This window comes from Ictalurus furcatus, chromosome 10, assembly GCF_023375685.1.
Source record: "Ictalurus furcatus strain D&B chromosome 10, Billie_1.0, whole genome shotgun sequence".
Taxonomy (NCBI): Eukaryota; Metazoa; Chordata; class Actinopteri; order Siluriformes; family Ictaluridae; genus Ictalurus; species Ictalurus furcatus.
This window is the reverse complement of record NC_071264.1, coordinates 18311740-18337827: the sequence shown is the minus strand read 5'-3', so window position 1 is coordinate 18337827 and position 26088 is coordinate 18311740. Positions and strand designations below refer to the sequence as shown.

Sequence of the window (26088 nt, the reverse complement as noted above, 5' to 3'; positions counted from 1 at the left end):
GGGGAAATCAGTGTAGTAAATAAAATTCAGTATCATTGCTATAAAATTGATGTAGTATAAGAGTAATAAATCGTTTTAGGGGAGAGCGAGGAAAAAAAAAAACTAAGCTCTATGGGCTCAAACTCCTGAGTGGAGAAATAAGTTTATCATTTTAGTGATCAGTGCTACCAAAGATAATCGAGGGAGATAAAATTGCCTTTGTTTTTAAATAAGTAACTATTTAAGCTATAACATTATTTGTGCTTAAATTATTACATTTTAAATTAGTTCTTTCTTGTTTTCCCCCCTAACTTTAATGCTGCCACATACAGAGATATCATTAATATGGTGTCTTAAGTGTCTCACCAATGGAAAGAGAAAATCCATAATTGTGATATGCAGATACTCAACCAATTGATCAGCTGCTCTTTGTTTCCACTATAAACCTATACTGCCATCTATTGGTCAGAGCCTAGTATTACATTTTCACCCATCAGTGTTCAGTATGTCTAATAATTTCTAATCGGTCCACTGACATTTAAGGCGTTTTGGTCTGTCTTTGGTCTGCCCACATCCCCCCCCCCCGGACACCTGCGTTTCATGGGAAAGGGTTTTTCAGGCCACTACACAAATGAAACAGTATCACGTAAAAGTCCACTTGATAAATAATGTCATTTTCTGAAACTGACTAAATTGTTTAGTATTAATATTTTAATTAAAATCCAATCATTTATTTGTAAAATTATGTGGTTTTTATTCAACACTATTACATTTCTTTTTATTAAACTCACCACGTTTTAAACGCAACACTGCTGATTTGCTGGCGCTTTGTTAGCAAAGCTACTATTGTAATTCATAATAACGTTATATGAATGAACGGCTTTCTTGTGTATTGATCTAAAATCGCTCATTGGTGAAGCAAAATCTATTAAGGAAAAGAAAAGGTTGGGTATCTGTGAACTTTTTGCACTGTCAAAACCGACTCGCTCCTAAAACCACGGTCGCTTCCATTTGACGTCATATTCCCCGCGACTTTCGGTTACCCATTTCCAATATGGCCGCGTCCAGGTTAGAAATCAATTTTATCAGGTTATTATCGCGTTGTGAAGCCATTGCTTCCGAGAAAAGACAAGAGACGGAATGGAGGCTGGAGAAGGTAAATTGAATGAAACGTCTCTGCTGTAATAGTTGTAGTTGTCGCTGGTTTTTAACGTTAATTTGCGTTCTTGAGTTTTTCCAGCCAGTCTGAGAGCCACGTCGGCCAGCAGGAGGATCATCAGCCCGGGCTCAGAGCCGGTTATTACACATTAGTCTTCTGTTATTTCACCTGCACTAAAAAAAGCTTAAGCTTCTGTTTAATTATCCCAAGTCTGTCTATACAAGGCTAGGATAAAAATACATTTTTAACGAATATTTGTTGACTTATTGTATGAGTAATTCCACTCTGCTGTCTTGTGCATTGTGCATTGCTCATTATTTTAGCAGCAGGTACAACAGTACTTTCAGCTGTAAAATCTGTGTGAAATCTTCTATGTAATAGTTACAATAATAATTTGTCTATGATATTATGTCTCAGGTAAATGAGGAAATATTTAAGTCCTAGCTAGTGTATCAGCTGGTATTTTATCAGGAAGATTAATGATCGCTAATACACAACTGATAGTTATTATTTAGTGGGTAAATCCCAGTAGTCCACCAGATAGGGTGCAGTAGTTGTAGAGGGAGTGTAGGTCTTTAGTATGCTTAAATGCTTAAATACTGTTCGAGATCCCAATAAAATCTTGGTCGAATATACAGGGTGTCCCAAAAGTCACCATACATGGGGACTATGTATGACTGTTTGCCAGCACCAGGTCGGTTGTGTTTTCCTCAGTGGATGTTCGTGGTCGCCCGTTTCTCGGTCGGTCCGCAACACTTCCGGTGTTTTTGACTTGGTTAATAAGTTTAGCAGCAGTGTCGTTTGTATGATGTGTTTGCCATGTTTACTGTTAAAGTCCATCACATCCTTGTGACAGCTTCCAGATCCAGACATGAGAATGATTTCAATATGTTTTTCTTTTGTCAAAGGCATTCTTAAAGTCTGGAGAAAATATGACAATATAAACTAAGTATGATCAATTTTGGAAGACGTTTTGCTTTGGAAAACATTTGCAAATGTTCATTTCTCCTATGTGTGGAGATTTTGGGACACCCTGTATAATATATTGTACAATTATTATATGCTCTCCATGTCAGATTATATGGTGAAGGTCCTGTAATGCACAGCTTCCCAACCCCCTGTCCTGTATATTTTAGTGTTTTCACTTCAACTCAGGAAGGACTGTTAATTAGCTGATTAGTTGAATCATGTGTTGGGAGTAGAGGAAACAGTAAATTGTGCAGGACAGAGTTGGGAACCTGTGCTCTAATGATAGAAAGATGATTGTGGTACTTTATTTTTATACCAGTTCTTGAGGGGAAGTGGTGCCTGGTCTCATATCTGTCCATTCCAGTTTGTTTTTTTCAGCTCAGCTCTCTGCATGAATGAGATGCTGCCTCATTTCTCAGTTGCTTTAGATAAATAAATATTAATGCATGATTGAGACTTTGGTCTGCCTCCAGTGATACTGTTGACTGGTTGTTAGCTGTGATGTCTGTATGGTGGATAATTACAAATTTCTTCATGTTGTATCTTCAAGTATGTCGGTGCCTTGGAGGATATGCTGATGGCATTGAGAAAGAGTTCAAGGTATGACAACATCTTTATTCCACTTTTGAATAGTTCTTAGCTTTTTATTTTTCTTAGTTCTGTATATTTTTATTTATATATATATATATATATATATATATAAGAGAGAGAGAGAGAGAGAGAGAGATATTAGTCTTTTGTTGTTTAACCTTTTGATCTTTTGTTTAAAAAATTCACAAAAATACTCTGCTCTCATGGATATCAAACAATTGCAAACAAGATAGGTTTATAAAAAAAATCTTTAAATATATGTGTGCAACAATTATTGGCACCCTTTTAGTCAATACTTTGTGCTACCTCCCTTTGCCAAGATAACAGCTCTGAGTCTTCTCCTATAATGCCTGATGAGGCATTGAGATTTTATATTCTTCCATATAAAATCTCTCCAGATCCTTCAAATTTCGAGGTCCATGCTGGTAGACTCTCCTCTTCAGTTCACCCCACAGGTTTTCTATGGGTTTGAAGTCAGGGGACTGGGATGGCCATGGCAGGATCTTGATTTTTTGGTCAGTAAACCATTTTTGTGTTGATTTTGATGTATGTTTTGGATCATTGTCCTGCTGGAAGATCCAACCACGGCCCATTTTAAGCTTTCTGGCAGAGGCAGTCAGGTTTTCATTTAATATCTGTTGATATTTGATAGAGTCCATGATGCCATGTATCCTAACAAAATGTCCAGGTCCTGTGGCAGAAAAACAGCCCCAAAACATTAGAGAGCCTCCACTATATTTAACCGTGGCTATGAGGTACTTTTCCATATGGCTACCATTCTGTGTGTGCCAAAACCACCTCTGGTGTTTATTGCCAAAAAGCTCTATTTTGGTTTCATCTGACCATAGAACCCGATCCCATTTGAAGATCCAGTAGTGTCTGGCAAACTGAAGAAGCTTGAGTTTGTTTTTGGATGAGAGTAGAGGCTTTTTTTTCTTGAAACCCTTCCAAACAACTTGTGGTGATGTAGGTGAATTCAGATTGTAGTTTTGGAGACTTTCTGACCCCAAGACACAACTAACTTCTGCAATTCTCCAGCTGTGATCCTTGGAGATTTTTTTGGCCACTCGAACCGTCCTTTTCACAGTGCGTTGAGACAATATAGACACACGTCCAATTCCAGGTTGATTCATAATATTTCTAGTTGCATTTTCAATGCTTGTGTTATTTTCTTATAGCCATTTCCCATTTTGTGAAGCTCAACACATTATATGTGTGCACATCACAGCTATATTCCTTGGATGTTCTGAATGACTAAGGGAATTTGGCCTGTGTGTTATCTCATATTTATATCCCTGTGAAACAGGAAGTCATGGTTGAACAATTTCCTGTTCCTAGTCACCCAGGTGTACTAAACAGTTTAAAAATATTAATGAGAATATATTTCAAGTATATTTTTCTCATATAAATTCATAGGGGTGCCAATAATTGTTGCGCACACAAATTTAACAAATGTTGTTGTTTCTTTTGATAAACATGCGTTTTTCTTGCAATTTTTTGATATCCATGAGCATTTTTGTGAAATTTTTTTTTTCAATATGTTAATCAATAAAGACAATTTTTGTCTTTATTGCTTATATTTACAAAGGGTACATATGTGCATCTGTAATGTCCTGTACTGATTTGATTTGATTTGGTGTAATTTATTTATCCTTTTAGCAAACCTACTGCTGAGATCCTGACAGACTACACACGTAAAGTAGACTTCCTCAAAGGCCTTATAGAAGCTGAGAAGCTGGTCAGTGTGACATTTCATATCTAATTTTGACTCACTTCATACTATAACGGTTTACACTGAATTTCACTCATATTGTCCCCGTGCAGCCGTCAGCTTCAGAGAAAGCTTTAGCCAATCAGCTCCTAGCGCCGGGTCGCACGCCCACCATCTCCAGTGAGAGGATGTCGGCCACCAAGACCGTGCACATGCAAAGTAAAGCACGGTGCACAGGGGAGATGCGCTCTGAGCTCTTCGGCACTGTAAGCTGGTTATTCTAGTCTAATCAGTGCCTTGCATTATCCTTTTCCACAATTTATAGTGTTAAAACCTGGAACTGAAATGGGATTTTATGTTATGAATCTACTCATGTGAAGCATGGTGCAGGTAGCATCATGTTGACTCATGTTTGTGTCTGTGACTGCCCCGCTTTTCCTGAACTCTAACTTTTAGTGGACCGTCTCCTCAGGGCAGAATCGTTATATGGTTGTGTTGTATTCTTTTATATTCTTTTGTAAAAAAAAAATTGTGATGGATTTAATGCCACTCTGCAGGATGTTAAATACATTACAAAGTTTGAGGATATTTTTATATATTAAACCCTGATTTGATACTTTTGCAGAACTTTGCCCAGGCTTGTTTTGATAGCTCTTTGGTCTTCATGGTGGTATTTGTTTTGGTATGTTCTCGAACACACTCTGGGTTGTTCTAGGAACAGGTGTTTTTGTATGTTGAGATCATGTGACACTTTAACTACACATAGGTCGAATCCACTGAAGTAATGACATTATTTCTGATGACAACTGGTTGCACCGGAACTAATTTAGGGATTTCACAATATCAGAGAGTGAATGCTTAGGTGATCACAAATCATTTTTTTTATTTTTTATAATTTGACAGACGATGTTGATTTTTTTTCCCCAGTTCAATATTATTGGATATTTAAGATGGAGGGACGGATGGACGAATTCATGATTTAATGAATTGTTCCCGGAGGGGAAACATGGGATCCTGGAGTCTATTGATGATGTATAAGCCAGGTTAAGTCCATTTCACTTCCAGGTTGTAACACTACAAAAAGTGAAAAAGTTCAACGGCTGAATACATATGCACAGCACTATGAAATACACTGAGTGTCTTAATATAGAAAGCGTCACTGTCTTATTAATCTGTAGTGAAAATCTTATGAACATTTGTTTCTTTCCTTTACAGGCTTCCTCTGGTGCAGGTATGTTTCATTCTGTCATTTCAATCAGGCCTGCTTTGATCGAAGAGACACAGAGAGCGAGAGAGAGAGACGCACAGATAGAGAGAGAGGGGTGGACAGAGAAACACAGATAATGACAGATACAAAGAATAAGACAAAAACAGAGAGACTCTCAGTGCTTGAATTACTGTGACAGAATAGGTTTTTTCTGTCTTTCATCAGGTGCTGTGACAGAGCTGAGACATAGGAGGTGAGACACTCGCATCATCTCCATCATGTAGTGTCATTCTCTCTCGTTCTGTATTGTTTTTTTTTTTGCAAAAGAGTGCATAATTTCTAGTTTCAGCTTTAAACACAAGGTTGCTGCATTTTGAGCTCTATTATAGCATGTAGAAAGAAAGCGAGGAGTGTCTGTTTTAAAGACGGTACACGATGTGCAGTGTGTAGTTATTCATTCCTCAAACGACCGAAACGTAACCGTAGCACTACAGCTTTCATTCCAGATCTAAATCTACTAAAATGCCACTATGTATAAGATCTAAACAGTTTATAATAGAAGTGAACGAACCCAAGGTTAAAACTGAGTGAAAACTAAACTGAAGTTTATTAAATCCAAACGAATGAAAAAGATCCCCCCTGTCTCGTGTCATTGTCACCCAGCCGCAGTGTTCCAGGGGATGAGTGTGAGGACGCGGCCGAGCTGGACGCCATACTGCAACACCACCACAGTGTGCAGGAGAAACTGGCTGAGGACATGCTGCACCTCGCACGCAACCTGAAGAACAACACACTCGCTGTACAGAACATCATCAAACAGGACAACCAGGTCTCACATACAGTACTTCCACACTTACCAGAGTGTGGTGGTGGTGGATTTTTTTTGACTCAAATAATCCAATGGAGAGTTTGAACATGTTGAAACTGCCAGCCAATCAGAAACCTGCATTTTATATAATTTATTTAAAATGTAATGATACTTGCATCAAATTAAACTTGACTGACTTTCAGCTTAAGTTATCCAGTTAACTGAGAAATCCAGATGTATGAAAAGCGGATAGTTTCAGTTCAGAGATATCTGATTGGCTGAGCCAGGTTCCTTGACGTACGCTCACCTGGGACACATCACAATAATTGAATTCTCTATTAATGCTGCAGGTTTTAAACCATTACACTTAAACCATCATTCTATCCATGGCATACCCTAATCTTTGCTCATTATACAGCTGAGCAACCGAAGCTTACTGTTAAGAGACGACATCGTGTGGCAGAAGCACTGTTTATTGTGAATGTTATTAATAATATATGTAACAATTTCTCATGGTTTATTGCTTTAAAGTTGTGCAGAACTTACAGAAAAGGTGATAGAATAGCTGCAATACAGTATAGCTACATACAGACAATGTTTGAGTCCTGCGCTGGATATTTTACTGTGTTCATAAGTTGATTGATTGCAGGAAAACATTATGGATGGGACAACAGCTGATAGTTTGTTAGGACAGGACAAGAAAACTTCTTACTGATAATTGGTGCAATGTTTAGCTTTGACCACCAGGGGGCAGTGGTGCGTTGCCGGTTGAGCTATGGGCTGGCTCTTCTGTATTCTATAATTTGCTAATAAATATTATTCTAACACTGAGTATTAAGATTGGGTTTAGAATTACACACAAGCAGGAAGTTGTAGCTGGAGCATAACTATCTTTTTGATACATTTATTTTGGCATGTGATCGATGTTTTCTCTTAACCTGTTATATTTAGAAACATTAAATGCACGTTGTGTAAACTGCATGTCTAAATCAACCCACACTTGACTTAGATGTCCTATAACTTACAGCTTAAATAATAATACAATTTAAACATAAACAGGTTTATAAATTGGCAGAACGAGTCTGTGTTAAAATGCACAAATCAAACGACACAGTTGTTGTTATCGTCTGGCTCACTTACGTATAGTTTAGTCTTTAAACCCTGGTTTGATGCTTTGTGTGGATTTCTCATATTGTCAGGCAGTTTTCATGGTGTTGGTTGTCTACTGAGCACGTTCTGAAGCCTTCACCTTTCTGTAGCTATTGTGATAGAGCTGGATATGACTATGAGAGATGTTTTGTCTTGTTAAGCAGGCTTCTTTGTGTTCCTTCCAGACTCTGAGTCAGTCCATGCGGCAGGCAGATCTGAACTTCGAGAAGCTGAAGACCGAATCGGAGCGGCTGGAGCAGCATGCGAAGAAATCAGTCAACTGGCTCCTCTGGCTGATGCTCATATTAGTCTCGTTCACCTTCATCAGTATGATCCTGTTCATCCGCATCTTTCCCAGACTCAGGTGATGCGGCCTGACTTGAATGGCGGGTTTAACACACACACACACACACACACACACACACACACACACACACACACACACACACAGACCTGTGCTTTGATTATGCAAACCCTAGGCCTGGAAGTGACTGGAAAGGATCCTGTGCCGTGTGTAACAGCAAACATGCCAACTGTTCCTGCATTAACACTAGTCCCAGTTCTTTATATTTATCTGCTTCATTAACTCCTGTATATAATATTTAAAAAATCTTCATAATCATCCTGTTATCTGCAGTCTTCTAGCATCACACTAGCGTCTGCAGTCTAGAACCCACTGAGTGTTCCACACGAACCCTGACCTCCTATGGAATAAAGGTTTTAGTGTTTTTTTTTGCTGATTGTAGACTTCTGGGTGTGTCTTTGTTGGGACAGATGGACATGTCTTTGAGTAATCTGCAGACTGACCTCACTGACTCTAACACACCCACATACTCTTAGTGCTGTAGAACGCCACCTACACAAGCATGCAGGGGTTAAAGTAAAAAAAAAAATTAAAGAGCTTGTACACTCTTAATCTGTGTTAATGTCTATGTATTGTAGAGGTGCATGCAGGACACACACTCTCTCTCTCTCTCTCTCTCTCTCTCTCTCTCTCTCTCTCTCTCTCTCTCCCCCTCTCCTTTTTAAATGCTACTGCTGCAGTTTGGGATTTACTTTTTGTTTGCATGCACTCTTGACAATTTCTAACGAACCTGGTTAGTTCTGTTTCCCAAAATCTAAATAATCTAGTCAGTTTATATAAACCACTGCAACTCTGACTGGGATAAAGCACTTCCTCATGATGCATGAATGCAGTAAACGTGTCAAACATTATCGCACCAGCACCCAGGAGGCTCACATGTTAATGAACGTGACTTGTCGTTGTCCCAGGAGCTTCATATCTGATTATATATGACTAACCCTATGTTCACAGTAGCAGGCAACAAGGCATCAGGCAGTTTTTCATTTTGTGTGCATGTACACGACACAGAGTCAAGATTTCAGCAATAAGTGTAGAATTTACTCAGTTCTATGCAAGTTAAGTGACAAATCCAAACAATTACCTTGAAGGTTTGCTCAGACCAGTTCTATGGCACATGTGGTCCAACGATTCTTCAGTTCCCCGCTCACAACGTTAATTCCTACCTTCAATTTATTCTTACCAAAAAAAATAGAAGAATAACTTCTAAGCATGCTTTCATCTCATTCTGTCATATATGACTTCTCATTGAATGCATATGGAGATTAAATGCATATTTTAATTGTATGAAAAATAAAGCTTGGAAGGAAGTAGCAGAGATCATTGGAGCGTCTGGTTAGTGTATGTAGATAATTGCTTTGCTAATCTGATGTGAGAATGACGTTAGTGCAAATCCGAGCACAACCGATTAGTGTGTTATTTACTCTGTTTAGTTAGATTTGGAAAGTATATGTAGCTTCTATCATTTCTCATTTTAAAAAAAAAAAGAGGCCACGCCCACAAAACAAAAAGCAAAACTACCAAATTGTCCAATGCTAGTGTGAAGTTGGAGTAAAAACCTCCATTTACACAACCTTTTTGTTGGGTCCTGTGGGATTTTAGTCCTGATGCACACCTCTACTGCAGTGTCTCAAATCTGAACGCATTTCATGCACAGACACGTGAACAGCACCTACATTGTAATGTCCGTTTTTTTTGTTTAAAAAAAAAAGAGCACGATATGGCTGACATTAAAAGATGGATATGTGTTTTTTTAAATCCATCAAAAGGTTTTCCAGCTCAGCCAGAGTTTATCTGAATGTGTGTATTATCCTCATGGATGATGTGCTCTGTGTTTTTAAGTTTTAAAATGTTGTCATAATGTCATATTTAACGTGGCCTCATTGAGTTTTGAACTGACTTGCACTGTGCAAAAAAAAAAAAAAAAAAAAAACACAACCAGTGAGCACTGTGTCCTAATCTGAAGGTCCACTCTGGGTTTTGAGGTCCAGTGAGCTTGTTGTGATTCGCCTGAGCCAGAGAGCCGCATTCTGAGACGCAGCAGGAAGCTCTTCTGATCCTCTTTCATGCACATGACTGGGTGAAACTCAACAAACCTCCTGTACTCTTAAGAGAAACGTGCCTGATTTGTGCATTCTGTTAAGAAAAGGAAAAATCAAGTCCTCCGTTGAACCCAAGGTTCTGTACCTCCATCCTGAGGAAGACATATCAAGGTCCGGTGCAGAGTCTTCGCGTCATTTGTTTATTTTAAAAACTCCTATCCATTTTTCCTCCTCCAAACTCCCAAAATTCTAATGTGTATTAGGAAAAAAATCATTCAAACATGTATTTGCAATTGTATTTCCCTCATGCATAATGTGAAACATTCAAATTGAGTTAAAGAAAAAATGATGTCCATTTAAAAAAAAAAAAAAAAAAAAAAAAAAAAAAGTTTCTTTCCAAGTCCTGCCCACAGCGTTTGATTGACAGCTCGTTGACAGGAAATGCAAATGATTGTGTAAAGATGAGAGACTGCAATATTCAAAGGAAGGCTTGCAATTACGTTTTGCACCTGTTAAAACGTCAAAAATAAAATGTTCGCAAAAGTGAAATGCAAATATTTTGTAACTCAATTTGAATTATATTTCAAATTCTGCACTAAAGGAAATCCAGTTGCAGATGCAGGTTTAAATGAGCTTTTTCTTAAGAGTTTGAGAATGCTGCCGTACTCTATATCTGTGTATGTAAAACAGCTTAAGAAGTTTTGTTTTAATGAATCGAATGAATGAAGAAGTGTGAAACGGGTTCTGCCTCTTTTGTCTCTCTGGTTTTTGGTTCATACGTAGAACTGCTTGTCATTAATCAGTGCGCTGCCACGAGAGTTTCTTGACCCCCAGTAGCTCTGTATTGTTGTGCAGCCTGATCGGTTCAGGGCAGTTCAAGGTCTTAATTTCTTCCACACTGATTCTCTCGCCTCTGAAAGCTCTCAGCAGGGCGTCGGAGGCTGAAAACACCAGCAGGTGCAGCTCTGTTCCAGGAAACGGCTCGGGAACACAACTGATTAAGATACACCGAGGGCAAAAATACACAATAGGCGCCGAACACCGCCAGCCACGTCAGGGCCACCGCGTTGCTCATGGTTTTTTTGCGTCAGAAGGAGTAGATAACACTTTCACACAGTAACTGTTTCTAACCTTTTCACTCGTTTTGTTGATGGGGGGGTGAATGATATTAGATATCGTTGACAGTTTGGAGTTTAGAGTTCTCGCAATCTGAGGCTGAACCTGATGTAAAGTGATAATGCAGTCTGGAGCTGAGGGTGGCTTAATGACCTCCAAGGTCAGTTTTACTGTCACATCCATATCCTTGAGATTCCTGCGAATGGAATGCTGAAGGTCAAAAAATAACTACTGATAAATGGCGTCAAATACTTTGGGATTCTTGCGACAATGATGTTCTTCCAGTTTCCTTTAAAAACAAATGCAGAAAGGTTTTGCTTTTTCACTCTGTATCCCAGCTATACATATATGTGCAGTGTGTAAGGAATAAAACACTACGTGTCGTGCTGTTCAAGAGAAATAAGCAAAGGTTCTCTCTGTTTACTTTTAAGACTTGTGTGAAAATTTGATGTCTTCGGTCCTATTTATGCAGATATATCTCAAAATTCTAAAGGGTTCACAAACTTTCAAGCACCACTGTACTGTGAGCTGATCAATTTCAGATGATTTCCACATGACTGGAGATCCATACACGTCCCAGTGTGATTAGATCACCAAACAGTCACTTTGACCCCAGAGGCTGACACACTGGACTGTGCTTTTAGTTCTAATTTAATTCATATTAGTCTTTTAATGAGAATAAAATGAGAAAAAAACACATCTAAAAATTATATACTTATATAATTAATACTTTACTATTAATACCGCAGTGCACTTGAATTCTTGATTGTGATTGGTTAGAAGGTGTTGATCATTTTTTTTTATAACAGCAGCTCAGACAGTAGTGCAGCTGCACATCACAGGTTTATATTAATGCACCCGTTCTAATACGTTATCATTTCTATAGGAATGATACGGTTACTATAGGATGGTAAAGTTTTTTTGTAAGGAGATGTCCCCAGTATTGGTGCTTTGTAACAGTCAGTAACCTTTCCAAAATGGAAAGGTCTTCAGCACAGAGGAGTGTACACTTTGTATTTTATTTGTAACATGACAAACTGTTGTTTTTTTGGGTTTTTTTTGTCTTATTAACTTCAAGAGAGAGAAAATGTGAGACTGATGAAGGAATGATTGTTTATTGCTGTTTATAGATGTTTCACAACATTAAATGTAACTATAAATGGATAAAAAGCAAGTTCACTCATTAAAAAATTATAATTGTTGACAAATCAGTGCATTATAAGACGGACAAAACACTTCCAGATGTAGATTTATTTATCAGTGATGAATACTAAGAATAAAATAGTTTGGTTTTTTTTCTTATTTAGGATTTTAAAGGGTTTATAAGTGTTAAAAGTGTAGGCAGGTTTTTCACTCACAGTCTTTTTGTCCAAAAATTTTAAGCATACAGACGCTATAAAGCCATGTGACACAACATTGAACTTGTGCACACATGCGTGCTGCCATCACATCAAATCAGTTTCTATGAGGATGGTGGTAGTATTTCAGACTCAATGCTGAAAGCAAAACCATGTTTTTCTTTGGAGATTTCCCTAGATGACAGCCACGTTCAGTACAACACCCTGATGGGAAAGAATCATATCAAAAGATATATACTGAAGATATTGAATATAGATTACACAAACCGAAAAGCAAACCAGCGACTCAACTGATGTGGGAAACATTCTCAGTCTCAGGTACCAGCTGATGCTCATGTCTAATGTGAAATCTATATTTGCAGATGAGTTAACAAATAAATAACCATGTTTTCAACCTGGACACAAGGAAGTTGTACACAGTATGTACATTTTTGTCTTACTTATAAGATTTTTCCAATTTTTAAGTTCCTTCAATGTACACTCTCGTTCCTGATCTGTAACTCCATCAGTTTACAGTACACCGTGTTATTTGTTATTATTTATTATTGTATGTTAAGTCATAAGTGTTTCATGATTCAATTATTTTTCTCATGTTGCTCCTAGAAAAATGACTCCTGGCTCTCAGGCAAGATAGTGTTCACCCTATCATCAGGAGCTTCAAGTTCAAATCCTGCCATCTGTGGCCAGGAGTCTAGAGAGCAAAATTGACTGTACTCTCTGGGTGAAAAGGGCATAGACACTCTGCCCTGTCAGTCACAGCGACACTAGCCAATTGTGGACATCTGTGAGCTCAGGTATGTGGAAGAGGGTAGGTGTTGCTTTCCTCCGAGTGTGTTACACTGCAGTCACATGCCATAAGGACACACGTGTTCTCACCCTCTCTAGTCATATGATAGTGGAGAGCTGGCTGGTGGGTGGGAATTGGCAGGTGACCAAATTGGGGAGAAAATGGGGGTAATAAAAAAAGTAAAAGAGAAGTTACTTCCACCTTTAGTTAACCATTGCTGGAAGGATGAATTAAGAAGGCAGCTATCAGTTCCTACTGTAGTTAAGCGTGTTTTGTTTAGTAACACAGGAAGTCTTAGGAAGCCTTGTCTTTCCAGGTTTTCACACAGAACAGGTTTAAAGTCTTTTCTAAAAATCAGTCTAATGCACAATGTGTTGAGCAGCTTGGTCTCAGGTATCAGCTGATATTTATCACTGATATGAAATCTACATTTACAGATGATTTCATAAATAAATAAATAAATCTTACATGTGGGTATTGTGTCAGAAATGGAAAAAAGGGATCTGTGCATTTCTTATATAAATAGAAGTTCACTCTCTCACCATTGTTCCTGACGACTAATCACTGGTCACCATTGTTCCCAACAACCGATCACCGCTGTTCCCGACAACCAACAACTGATTACCATCTTTCCCAATGACCAATCACTGATTACCATCTTTCCCAATGACCAATCACTGATCACCATCTTTCCCAATGACCAATCACTGATCACCATCTTTCCCAATGACCAATAGCTTGCATGCTATAAGTAGATGTGTTTTCCACACACCTCTGTGTATTGTACTCAACTCAAGGTAATAAATTCTGCAGGATCTGTGTATGTGTGTGTGTGTGTGTGTGTGTGTGTGTGTGCACTTTAACATACAACAACGTTCAGCTGACCTTTCATCTGTTTGTTTTCTTTTAGTTAGTGCGTGCGTGTGTGTGTGTGTGTGTGTGTGTGCGTGCACACTGACCAAAGTATCAGAATGTATAAGGTGTGGTCATTAGTCACCTGTAACGTCTGCCTTTTTCATCTGTGAAACATTGCCAAAATAAAGAATATGTACTGATAAGCTAGTTCATGCCAAGACATTTAAAAACATTACACCTGCTGACTATTAAAGGAACTGTTCAGCCAAAACTCCAACATGCACAATGTTTCCTGTTTCCCCAAACGCAGTCAAAACATTCTATAGTTTTGCACTGGAGCTATGCGTAAAAAAGCATCTTATACCTCAAAAGATGTGTGGCTTAGTGACACCATTTATACATAAAGTTTCATTCATTAAACACCAGGAAGTCTGTGTTAAAATGAAACACACACATTTTATTACACCAACATTCTCATCCAAAAAAATTCATCAATGCCCTGGCCTACACAGAAAAATCCACCGCGTTGAATGAACACCTACAGTGTTTATTCATGTCCGATTGGACACAAATGAACTCTGAAAGAGTTAATTAATTCAACACTGGAGATTTTACTGTGTACCTGAGTCTGACGCTAAAATACGTGCTGCTGAGGAAGAAAGTAATTTTTCCAGGCTGCACATTTTTATCCTTTTGACGTCCATTTGTGCATGTTAATACATAACAGTGTGTCATACAGTGTCAGAAACAACATCAGCAAGACTTTAGTGCAATTGGTGTAAGCTTTCCTTACTTGTTTGCAACATTAGCCTTCAGTGCAGAATTAAAGACACTTCAAATAGCAGACATGTCTCAGCTGATTTTGTATTCAAATGTGTAGTTTATCCCTAGTGGAGCTGATGTAGCATCTTCACTGACTTCATGATAATGGACCTGGTTATTTTGCTTGTGAGCGTGCTTACTGGTTTAAATGACACATTCAAATAGTTCATCTAAAGTTACGGAATTTGTTAGCAAATGTGGTTAGCTACAAAGTTTAGCTTTGAAGTCATTATAGCATTATAGTGTCTGTAGAATTCTGGATTCTGATTGGTCATAAGGTGTTGATTAATTTTCTAGAACTCTGACATTAGTGCAGCTACAAATCACAGGTTTATATTAACGCACTTGTTCAAATATGTTATTGTTTTTATGGTAACAGCTCATTCACAGGGACTGGTACAGCTGATGCTTCACAAATATGGAATAAAAATGTATAACAGTTAATATGGTGAAGTTTTCTGTAAGGAGAAATAGGTTTATTTAAAGAAGACTTATTTTAAGCCTTTTTTACAAGATGTAGTATAAGTCTCAGGTGTCCCCAGAATGTGTCTGTGAAGTTTTCGCTCAAAACACCGCACAGATCATTTGTTACACCATGCTGAAAATGCCCCCCTTTGGGTGGAAGCAAAAACATGCTGTTTTTGTGTGTCTCTCTTTCAGTGCAAATGAGCTGCTGCTCCCTACCCCCTTTCCGGAAGAGAACAGCTCGTGCTTGGATACTACATTAGCCGTGAAATCTGCTAACAAGCTCATTCACAAAGCAGACTGGTGTAAAATGATTCGCACAAAACATACACTTTTCAAAAAGACAATCACCTTTCTATATTGTGCATAATAAAGGCGTTTCCAGATTAAAAATAAAAATGATGACATAGCCCTGGTCTCCGTGAATACAATCAGAGACGATGGTAACTTTCGCCACATTAATCTGCTAACAAGCTCGTTTGGAAAGGCGATTACAAAAAATGTTCACAAAATATAAAGTGTGATACTTACGTCTTCTGGATATGAAGCTGGATCACGAACAGATGGTACTGATCCATGCTTGAGAATCTAGTTTTTAGCAAATCCTGCTTTGTATTGACCCTCATTCACAAAGCAATCTGGTGTAAAATGATTTAAAGCATTTTTGGAGCACATTTCATTCAAAAATAAAACTACTCCACTGCATCTTCAGTGGCTCTGTTAACGTGAGTACATGAAGACACTTAGGTACATTCTTACAGCCAACAACAGAAGACATAAAGCTTACGAAGCCGAGACATTCTTCTTATCACTGTAGCTGCTCCACATGGCGGACTGTGTGCAGCTCACTCAGGGGAGGGGCTATGCTAATAGCTGGGCGGGGCTTGTTCCAATGTGACGTCACGTTAGGGCGAAAATGAAAACGGCTCATTTGGAGACACTGTTTATGATTTATTGGGAATATAAAAAAAGAAGTGGGTGGATTTTTGCCATTGTAGGATGGTTGTGTGCACACTCTGCCAACACACATTTATGTTCAAACACCATTTACAAGTGAATTTTGCATTATAGGTCCCCTTTAACATTTATGGAAGGAGTCTCCAGTGTCAGTGCTTTGTAACGCTGTAACTAAGTTTTCTGACATGTTCAAGACAGGGGGGTTTACATTTAGCAGTTTCTCAGTAACGTGACAAACTGCATTTTTGTTGTTGTCTTATTAACTGAGAGAGAGATTTTTGAGATTTCAGTACCTTTTTATTTAATCAAAACAGAGTTATCTACAGCCCAATAACCATGCATTTCCAAAACACAGAAGTAAATAAAGTAAATGAAAAAACATGATTTAACTCAACACACTCCCAAAAAGAAGAATATTCTCCACAACAGAACATAAAACATTTTTGAAAGACCACATGCTTGTAAACTACATTATTCTGTCTGGCTTTCATCATTCTAACAAAGACAGTGTTTACATCAAAGTCTAAGGACTCTTCTAGTTTTGTTTGTTCTACTGAGGTAGATAGCCATTTTTACTTGACCTAATACCAAATTAAATAACTGACATTTCACTCTCCACTTCTGACTGTATCTAAAACCAAGAATAAATAAATGCTTAGAAAGAGAGAGAGAGAAAGAGAGAGAATGTGAAAGAAAGAATGAGAATGAGAGAGAGAGAATGAGAATGAGAGAGAATGTGAAAGAGAATGAGAAAGAGAGAGAATGAGAATGAGAGAGAGTAAGAGAGAGAGAGAACGTGAAAGAATGAGAGAGAGAGAATATGTGAAAGAGAATGAGAAAGAGAGAGCGAATATGTGAAAAAGAAAATGAGAAAGAGAGAGAGAATATGTGAAAGAGAATGAGAAAGAGAGAGAATATGTGAAAGAGAGAATGAGAAAGAGAGAGAGAGAATATGTGAAAGAGAGAATGAGAAAGAGAATGAGAGAGAGAGAGAGATGCTGGTGAGGGAACTGTTTATAGCTGCTATAGGAACAGGAACTAACTTGTTTCCTGGATGTTACACAAGTGTGATGAATCATTCTTTAATAAATTAAAAATTGCAACCACTGACAAATCGCTATTGTATAAGAGGAATAAAACACTTTGGGTTGTGACAATATATTGGAATCATAATCAGCTTTCAACTGTGGTAGCAGTAACTCCACTTCATCACACCCCCAAATGTTTCATCCCTTACTTCTCTTGTGGAGAAACATTTTACAGCAATAATCAAAAAAGAAAAATAAATAAATAAATAAACAGCTTTGGAATATACTTTTTTGTTCCAATGTGTTAAAATGCTACTGGAGGTCGGATCGTGATATTTCTCATCCCGGATGAAGCACAGTTAGTTATGGAAGCCGCTTTCTGCCAGATAGAAAATGCTAAATGTATGATCTACTGTTTTGTTTATCTCCGGCAGGAGCAGGTGAAGATCCAGATCCGCGCGTGATCCGGAATCCGTGTTTTGGCGCGCGCCGCGGATCGACTCGAGCCGACTTGTTTACTGCTGGAGGGACACACGGAGAGAGACAGGAGTCCATATGAGACACGACGACCAGTTTTACTCACTTTTTTGTCTACTTTCAAGTTTATCGACGCGTCCATTTCAAATGTCTTTAACAGGAAAGAGGTGTGTTTGTCGGCGCGGGTCGGTTATGGGTGTCGCGAGGCTGTAAGACTCTCATTAAGGACGCGAGGCGCTCAGTCCAAACACACCGCACCATTTTGGCTCGGGAAAAAAAAAAAACACCCCACAAAACAGACGGATTCCCAACGCTTGAGTGACTGTGACTCGTTTTTGAAACGGAGTCTCGCCCGTAAGCGAGTGTACGAGGGGAAACGTGTCCGTGTTGTATATCCTGTCTGGAGAATTAAACACGAACTTGTGTTTAAGGAGGAAAACACTGAGCAGTGCGTGAAACTGGACGAGCTGTGGATTAACGCCGATTTATCCTGCGACACACAGAAGCTGGGTCAATAATTAATCCAGGGGGGAAGAAACCGTCTGTATCTCTAATAATCAAAACGAACTTGTGTGAGAGCGGTAAGATCGGCGTGTTTTTGACCAGTAGTGGAGATAGTAACTGGAATTTCACAGGCCTGATTAAACACATGTCAGATTTCTCTGGGTTCAAACCAGCATCTGGATTTTTCTATTTGTTTTTGAAAAGGATGTCCACGTAACCTGCTAAAATGAAGATCTGCATCCATTTGCCTTTTTGCAAGAACATGAGCTCACATCGTTTGATCGCAGTGTGTGGTGTAGTCCAGAGGCAAAGCGCGGAATAAGTTCAGACTCTGGAAGTGAAAGAAAACTGAAGCACCACGTTGGGCTTGTGGTCCGTGTTTGGGCCGCTTTGCCTCAACTTTTCCCAACTTTTCCCAGGACTTATTTGGTTGTTTTAATTTTTTTTTGCTTTATTCTACATCATAGTGGATTTGCTGTAAAGCTTTGAAGGCATTACAAATCGCATTTTTTGTTTCCTCCAAGAAAAGTCAAAACAAAACGAAAAAGAGAAACACGTTTGAAGGCACAATGCGACCGGACTCGTTACTGGCTGTTCTCCTCACTTTTATCAGCCTTTTGTGTCATTCTGGACCTTTAAATGCTGAAAGTGAGTACAACATGTTCTTTTGTCACACAGTGCGCTTTGGTGTAGCAAAATATTCCTGAGCAAGTCGATGTAAAGGAGTCTGTTTACTGCACAAGGCGGAGGGGCAGTGTTTTGGTGCGCTTGCAGCATTGTGTGCATTTGGTTTCCTCCGTATTTTCTGTCTTTCATTAAGAATTGAACTAGCTGTTTATTCCTTACTGACACACAAAAGCGTGCACGTTGCCTTAATCTGGTTTTCCATTCGAGCTCGGGTCCCTTCCTGCTCTTTAACGTGTCCCTGAGGCCTGGCTGAACATGCAGCCTGAAGGCCAGATTAGCTCTCCTCCTCGCTGGACTCGGCTAGTCGGAACCGGAAGTAGTGGCGGGCCTTTTCCGCCCCGAATTCCATACTATACAACAATACTGTATATCGCTGTTGCGACTGCCATGATTATTATTATTATTATTTTTTTAAAAGTAGTATTTGTTCGCAAGCGAATCACAGATACACAATAAGAATAACCCGTAGGAGAAACGAAAAACAATGCCGCAGCTACGTCCCAAACCACATAATTCCTTACTAAATAGTGTGCACGCGACCGTAGGTTACAACAGGTTACCATAGTTACCGCATTGTTTTGATATACTCTTTGGTACACTAGTATGCTGTTTAATAAAGATATTCACGCAAATGACTGTATAAAGTGCGCCTAATGTTGATATTCATTTTTTATACGAGTTCGCAGATGATTTATTCAGAAATGAGCAACAGATAGGTTTTTTTTATTATTATTTTAAGTCGAATGAATTTATCGGAAACTATTTCGCCTACTACATTTACATGCATTTCGCCTACTGTTATAATAAATTCGTTATTAATGTAATTGTTAAAATGAAAGTTGAAATTACTGATGGCTAAATCTAGTGTAGATGGATAGTGCGCTTACAATAACTGCTGTTTTGAGGAGCGGGCTCTGTGGGCGGGGCTCGTTAACAGACAAGTAACCGTTGCCATCGCAACCACCGCCGTGCACAATTACAAAAATACGAAGTGTTTTAAATCTCTCCGCATTGAGTTATATAAGATTGGAAAACTTAATGATTTTTTTATTAAAATGATCAAATAAATGCGTTTATTTATAAAATTTCACACGTTTTCAGGACACCATAGGTCTTAAATCCAGACCCTGACATAATCCTTTTCTTAAAATCTTGAGTAGTCTTTTCTTTTTTGAGCTGTAAAACTATGCGAATCAGTATGTAATAATATATTAATATGTAATTAATAAATAATTTAAATTTGTTTGGAAAAGGGCGGTACAGTGGTGCAGCAGGTAAACAGCTCACAGCTCCAGGGTCCCGGTTTGATCCTGAGCTCAGGTTACGCTCTATGTCTACGTTTACATGGACAGCAGTAATGTAATCACTGACCTTATTCTGAATAAGACAATATTGTGATTAAGGTGTTTACATGAGTTGCTTTCAGAATACTCCTTTCATGTTCAGGTTTTACATGTTATAGAACATTGATCGATTAACAGCACGTCATTACGTTCCCACACCACGCCGTCCGACGTCCCTCCAGAATTTCACATATCAACATACAGTTCGTCTTTGTTATGGGACCGTATACAGTTTTGAGTTTAATTTTTAATTTTATGAAAGCTTCAAGTACAGTTGATTATTAGTCATGCTATACGTGCAAATAGACGACTACTTGAAGCTGTGGGCTGCGTCCGAAACCACGTACTTACCTACTATATAGTAGCCAAAATGTATATTTCATCACTATATTGTAGCTAAGTATGCGGTTTGGGACGCAGCCGTGCTCTCTTGTTTGCCGTCAAATGGTTGAGCACTGCCGTCTGTGTACGTGTTCTGTCGCAAAATGCGGTGAAAACTCCCACACGATGTTAATAGTGTGATTAAGGTGTGTACATGTCTGTAATGCACGTCGATAATGCGACTAAGACACGAATACTCCACATGTCTTAATTCAATTTGTGTTTACTTCAAGTATGACTTTAGTCGGATTAAGGTCATCAATAATCGCTGTTTACATGGTAGTGTCTTAATCAGAGTATTGTCTTAATCGGGGTAATATCGGATTATTGTTGTCCATGTAAACATGCTGTTTGTGGAGTTTCCCATGTTTTCCCTGTGGGTTTCTTCTGGGTTCTCTGGTTTCCTTCCATCTCCCAAAACATTCGGGTGGTCAGATTGTATGAGATAAATTGCCCGTAGGTGTGAATGGGCGTGTGAATGTGTGTATGTCGTGCTCTGCAGTGGACAGGTGTCGTATCCAGGGTGTGCTCCCATCTCACATTCACTGTTTCCAGGATAGGCTCCAGATCCATGCTGTTCATTGAAATGTTCTCACATTTTAAATTTCTTAGAAATTTGATAAATAAAACAATACATAAAGACAAGAATAGAGAGAGGCAGCTGTTCTGTTGAGCTCATGGTTTTTTTTTTTAATGAAGCAGCCACTGCCAATGTGTATCTGCTATCATGATACTGTAAACAAACAAATTGTTTTGTTCCATTCGATTATTAGTAATTTAATAAGGATGAAAACATTAAACAACTGCTTCTTCTCTAAATCTTTGTATTTGTGTTTAAGGACTTTTACATCGTTCACTCTTAGTTTGTAATGGAAGTCTAAGTGAGTTATTATTACTTATTATTAAAGGTGAGTGCACTTATTTGGCGAAGCCTTTTCTATAGGTCTGTAAGTTCCTGTAAGCTTAGATTTATGTTAGTATCTGTGGATGTGTTGTGTTAGTATCTATGTATACATGTTTATTTCTTGCACGTGATCCAGAACTGACCTGACATGCAGCCTTCATTTTCAACCTTCCAGATTCATCTAGATTTTTTAAAAAACTTTTTTGAGAAATGTTAGAAATTACTTACCAAAATCTTCATCACTCTAATTAGGAACTTATGTTTTACAGTTAATACAAGCCACTTATTTGCTTTACAGTTAATAATAGCAAATTATTTATGTTTTACAGTTAATACAAGCAAGCCTTTATCTATGGGATTAAACAGCTTTATCTGCCAAGTGCACTTGCCTTTATTAAAGAACTCATTTTGAGTCTTAACATGATACGGGAGCAAGCAGTTAATGATGTATTATTTTTGTTTGGTCTATGGTGATAATAGCGATTGAACTTAATAAAACTTTTAACTGGCAGTGTATACAGTCTCCTGAAAGTATCGGCACGGCAAGGCCAATTCATTTGTTTTTGCTATGCATAGCATATACAGCTATACATCTCGATATCCACAACATCTCAAATGTATAATATGTATATGTATTAAAGTCAGAGTTAGAGATTTGAGAGCTTTATCTCTGCTACTCCTGCTGTTGCTGTCTTGTGTTCATGCTCCTCTGGTGCTCTACCCTTTGGAAAGGTATTTCTCCCAGAATGCATTGCGCGTGGAATGTCTTTGAAGTTGCCCACCCTGTAGGTTCCCTCACTGCCGGGGGGTGAGTGAACGCTGCATGTACTGGGTGCATTTTTTAAACTTGTTGATTGCAATCTTTTTGTTTTTGAACATTAAGTCAAATAAAAAACAGCGGAAACTGTAAGTCTGTAAGATGCATTTAAGATATCATAATAATCTGTTTTGCAATACAGTGTGCAGTGAATCTCTCTCTCTCTCTCTCTCTCTCTATATATATATATGTATGTATGTGTGTGTTTGTGTATATATATATATATATATATATATATATATATATATATATATATATATATATATATATATATATATATATGAGGGAGAAAAGCATAATAATTCTCAAAAGGAAATGTTTATTATTAAGGTTTAATATTGGCACCTGTTTGTTTCTTTATCTATAGTATCCTTTGTTGTCAAAATTTATAAAGGATGCCCATATATATAGTGTAAAACTGAATTCCTATGAAGGATAAGTTTAATCGTCAAAACAGTGGAAATGACACGTGTATAAAATTAGTATCAGACTGATACAGAAGCGGCAATGGGAATAAAACCCAGTACGTGGTTAGGATCAGCATTTATTTCTGCTTAAATAATCCATCATGTAACTGTAGCTTAAAAAACTTGTCATATAGCTGTTACAACATGTACAACAACTTTTTAATGGCACAATCCTAACTTTCCCAGAGCGAGAGCCGACTGAACCTCTGAACTTTATTATGTAGTCTTAAAGCGCTTCTGTTTATTTTCTTTTTTCTTTCTCTACCATTCAATCATTTTACAATCTTGTTTGTTGGGCTGTACTCGTTTAAAGTGCACTCCAAAGTACACTCACTCCATATTATTATTTTTTTTCCTCAGCTGAACAACCAAAGGTGGCTATTGAACCCTGAAATGAAGTTCGCATATCATTCACCTAATTTCGATTCAGTTCAGTTTCAGTTCACCTGTACGGAAACATTTGGAATATTTCTGTCTCATTATATAGTATTAGTGTGTGTGTGTGTGTGTGTGTGTGTGTGTGTGTGTGTGTGTGTATGTGTGTATATATATATATATATATATATATATATATATAATATGATGGTATGGATGTGCATTAGTGCCTATCGAATGGGCAGCTTCCACATCTGGAAAGGCACCATCGATGCTGATCAACATATGCTTCCATCCAGATTCCATCCCATCTTTACTAAAAAAAATTTTTTTTTATACCCCATCATGTTACTGACCTGTTGCCAATTAACCTAATTAGTTGCGAAATGTTCCTCCAGTTGTTTCTTTTTAGTAACGCTTACTTTTCCAGCCTTTTGTTGCCCCCGTCCCAACTTTTCTGAGCCGTGTTGCGGCCATGAATTTAAAAATTGCTTTATTGTTTTCCTTAAAATTGTACATTTACTCAGTATAAACATTTGGTATGTTTTCTGTGTTCTGTTGTGAATAACACATGGGTTTATGAGATTTCCAAATCATTGCATTCTGTTTTTATTTACATTTAATTACATTTTACTCAGCATTATTTTTATATATATATATATATATATGTGTATATATATGTATATGTATATGTATATTATATATGTGTATATATATGTATATGTGTATATATATGTACACACACATACATAGTCGGGTCTGTAAGTATTTGGACCGTGACATTTTGATCATTTTGCCTCTGTACACCACCACAGTGGGTCAGTGGATTTTAAATGAAGCAATCAAGATGTAATTGAAGTGTAGATGTTCAGCTTTAACTGTGTGTTAGTGTTTTAACCCAAAAATTCATTAACTGTTTAGGAATTACAAGCTATTTCAATTACAGAGTCCTTCCATTTTAACAGGTTCAAAATTAATTTTACAAACTAACAATCATAAATGTTAGGATTATTTTTAATACTTGGATGCAAATCCTTTGCAGTCTATGACTGCCTGAAGTCTGGAACCCATGGACATCACTCAATGTGGAGTTTCCTCCCTTGAGATGCTTTTCCAGGCCTTTACTGCAGCTGCCTTCAGTTGCTGCTTGTTTGTGGGTCTTTCTGCCTTCAGTAAGTTAAAACAGCTCATTTGGATTCATGTCAGGTGACCGGCTAAGCCATTTAAGAGCATGCAATTTATTTGCCTTAAGAAGCTCTTGGGCTGCTTTCGTGGTTGTTTTGGGTCATTATCCATCTGTACTGTGAGGCACTGTCCTAACAGTTTTGCAGAATTTGACTGAATCTGAGCAGAAAGTGTAGCTCTATACACTTCAGAATTCACCCTGCTACTTCTGTCCTCAGTCAAATAATCAATAAACACCACTGACTCAGTTCAATTGGCAGAGAGACATGCCATGCCATTACACTGCCTCCACATGTTTGCCAGATGATGTGGTATGCTTTGAAACATGAGCCCTTCCTTTTCATCTTCATTCCCATCATTCTGGTAATTTTGGTTTCATCTGTCCAAGGAATCTTGTTCCTGAATTGTTCTAGCAAAGAAAATTGTATAATTGCTGATGTGTCTAAGTTTTCTGTTAGGATACGCTTGTTTAACATTTCTGGAAGGAGTTACCAGTGTTGGCACTTTTGTAATAGTCAGTAAGTTTTCTGCAACGGGAAAGTGTTGAGGCTTTTTGCAGACAAGTTGAGTGTTTTTTTTTGTTTTTTTTTGGCTTATTAACTGCAAGAGGGGAAAAAAAAATGAGAGGTTACTGCTATAACGAATGTGAAAATAGGAACTACCTTGTCCACTAGACTTTGCACAGCATTAAATGTAGCTATAAACAGTATAATAATATATAAATAATAATTAAAGCTGCAAGCAGCGATTAAGGGGGCCAAGCACCGAAGGTGCAGAAAGCGCAATGCGGATTACAATTGATCAAAGTATGGCCGAGATACAGCCTCTGATCCAATTTTGGGTCAACATCATTAAATTTGTGACATCATAACTTGAACAAATAGGAATATCAAAATTCTGTTTCATCTGAGCCAAATTTGGTAAGAATTGGGCAATATTTGAATGAGGAGTAGTGAAAAACTGAATATTGTACACTTCAAAACTGGTGACTACTGTAATGGGTGGATGCAAGATATGGATTGTGATCATGATGAGGAGAGTAATCTGAATAACTAAATTTATTTTCTCTGGGACAAAGTGTTGAACAATTATAACCATTTGAAAAGTGAATTTTTGAACTAGTGTTGGTGCTATAGAGTTTGTCCTAGAGACCCCATAATTGGTCCAGATACTATTCATGGTCATATCTATGAGTGTGCCAAATTTCATCATTTTCCTATTTATGGTTCCTTGGGCTGCCATAGACTACCAGTGGGGAAGAAGAAGAATAAGAATAAGCAGAAAACTAACAGATACAATAGGGGCTACAGCTCCTTCGGTGGTTGGCCCCTAAATAATAATTGTTGTCGTATAAGATGAAGAAATCACTTCAGGACATTTAGGGTGATGTGATGAAGCAGAATTACTGTTACCACCCCAGCATAAATGATTTTCCTATAACAAGTTCCAAAATGTTTTATTTCTTACTATACTAGCCAGCAAACAGCACATGGAGAATTAAAAACAACTAACATGAATTCACCTTTCAGAAATTCATACCATTTGACTCAGTTCAGCGTTTGCTTTTTAAAACCTTTAGCTGCC

At 37.9% G+C, this 26088-nt stretch overlaps 2 protein-coding genes across 2 annotated transcripts in view; both read left to right on the top strand.

Annotated features, from left to right (window-relative positions):
• The first annotated feature begins 876 nt into the window (after positions 1-876).
• On the top strand, positions 877-8313 carry use1 (unconventional SNARE in the ER 1 homolog (S. cerevisiae)). Its single transcript, XM_053635437.1, has 8 exons — positions 877-1135; positions 2658-2707; positions 4358-4436; positions 4523-4675; positions 5625-5640; positions 5842-5869; positions 6280-6445; positions 7759-8313. Exons 1-8 carry the CDS (start codon positions 1034-1036, stop codon positions 7939-7941), a joined length of 777 nt encoding a protein of 258 aa, XP_053491412.1. The 5' UTR covers positions 877-1033; the 3' UTR covers positions 7942-8313.
• Positions 8314-17901: 9588 nt separating this feature from the next.
• insrb (insulin receptor b) overlaps positions 17902-26088 on the top strand; it is an 83691-nt gene continuing 75504 nt past the window's right edge. Inside the window, exon 1 of the mRNA XM_053634428.1 lies at positions 17902-18993. Coding sequence (XP_053490403.1) covers positions 18915-18993 — 79 coding nt within the window. The 5' untranslated portion in view covers positions 17902-18914. The remainder of the gene's footprint in view (positions 18994-26088) is intronic.

Excerpts from the sequence above, each read along its gene's own strand:
- use1 (XM_053635437.1), top strand. The coding sequence starts at position 1,034 with ATGGCCGCGTCCAGGTTAGAAATCAATTTTATCAGGTTATTATCGCGT. Across the intron at positions 2,708-4,357 it reads GCATTGAGAAAGAGTTCAAG|CAAACCTACTGCTGAGATCC; the intron begins GTATGACAACAT and ends TTATCCTTTTAG. Across the intron at positions 6,446-7,758 it reads TCATCAAACAGGACAACCAG|ACTCTGAGTCAGTCCATGCG; the intron begins GTCTCACATACA and ends TGTTCCTTCCAG.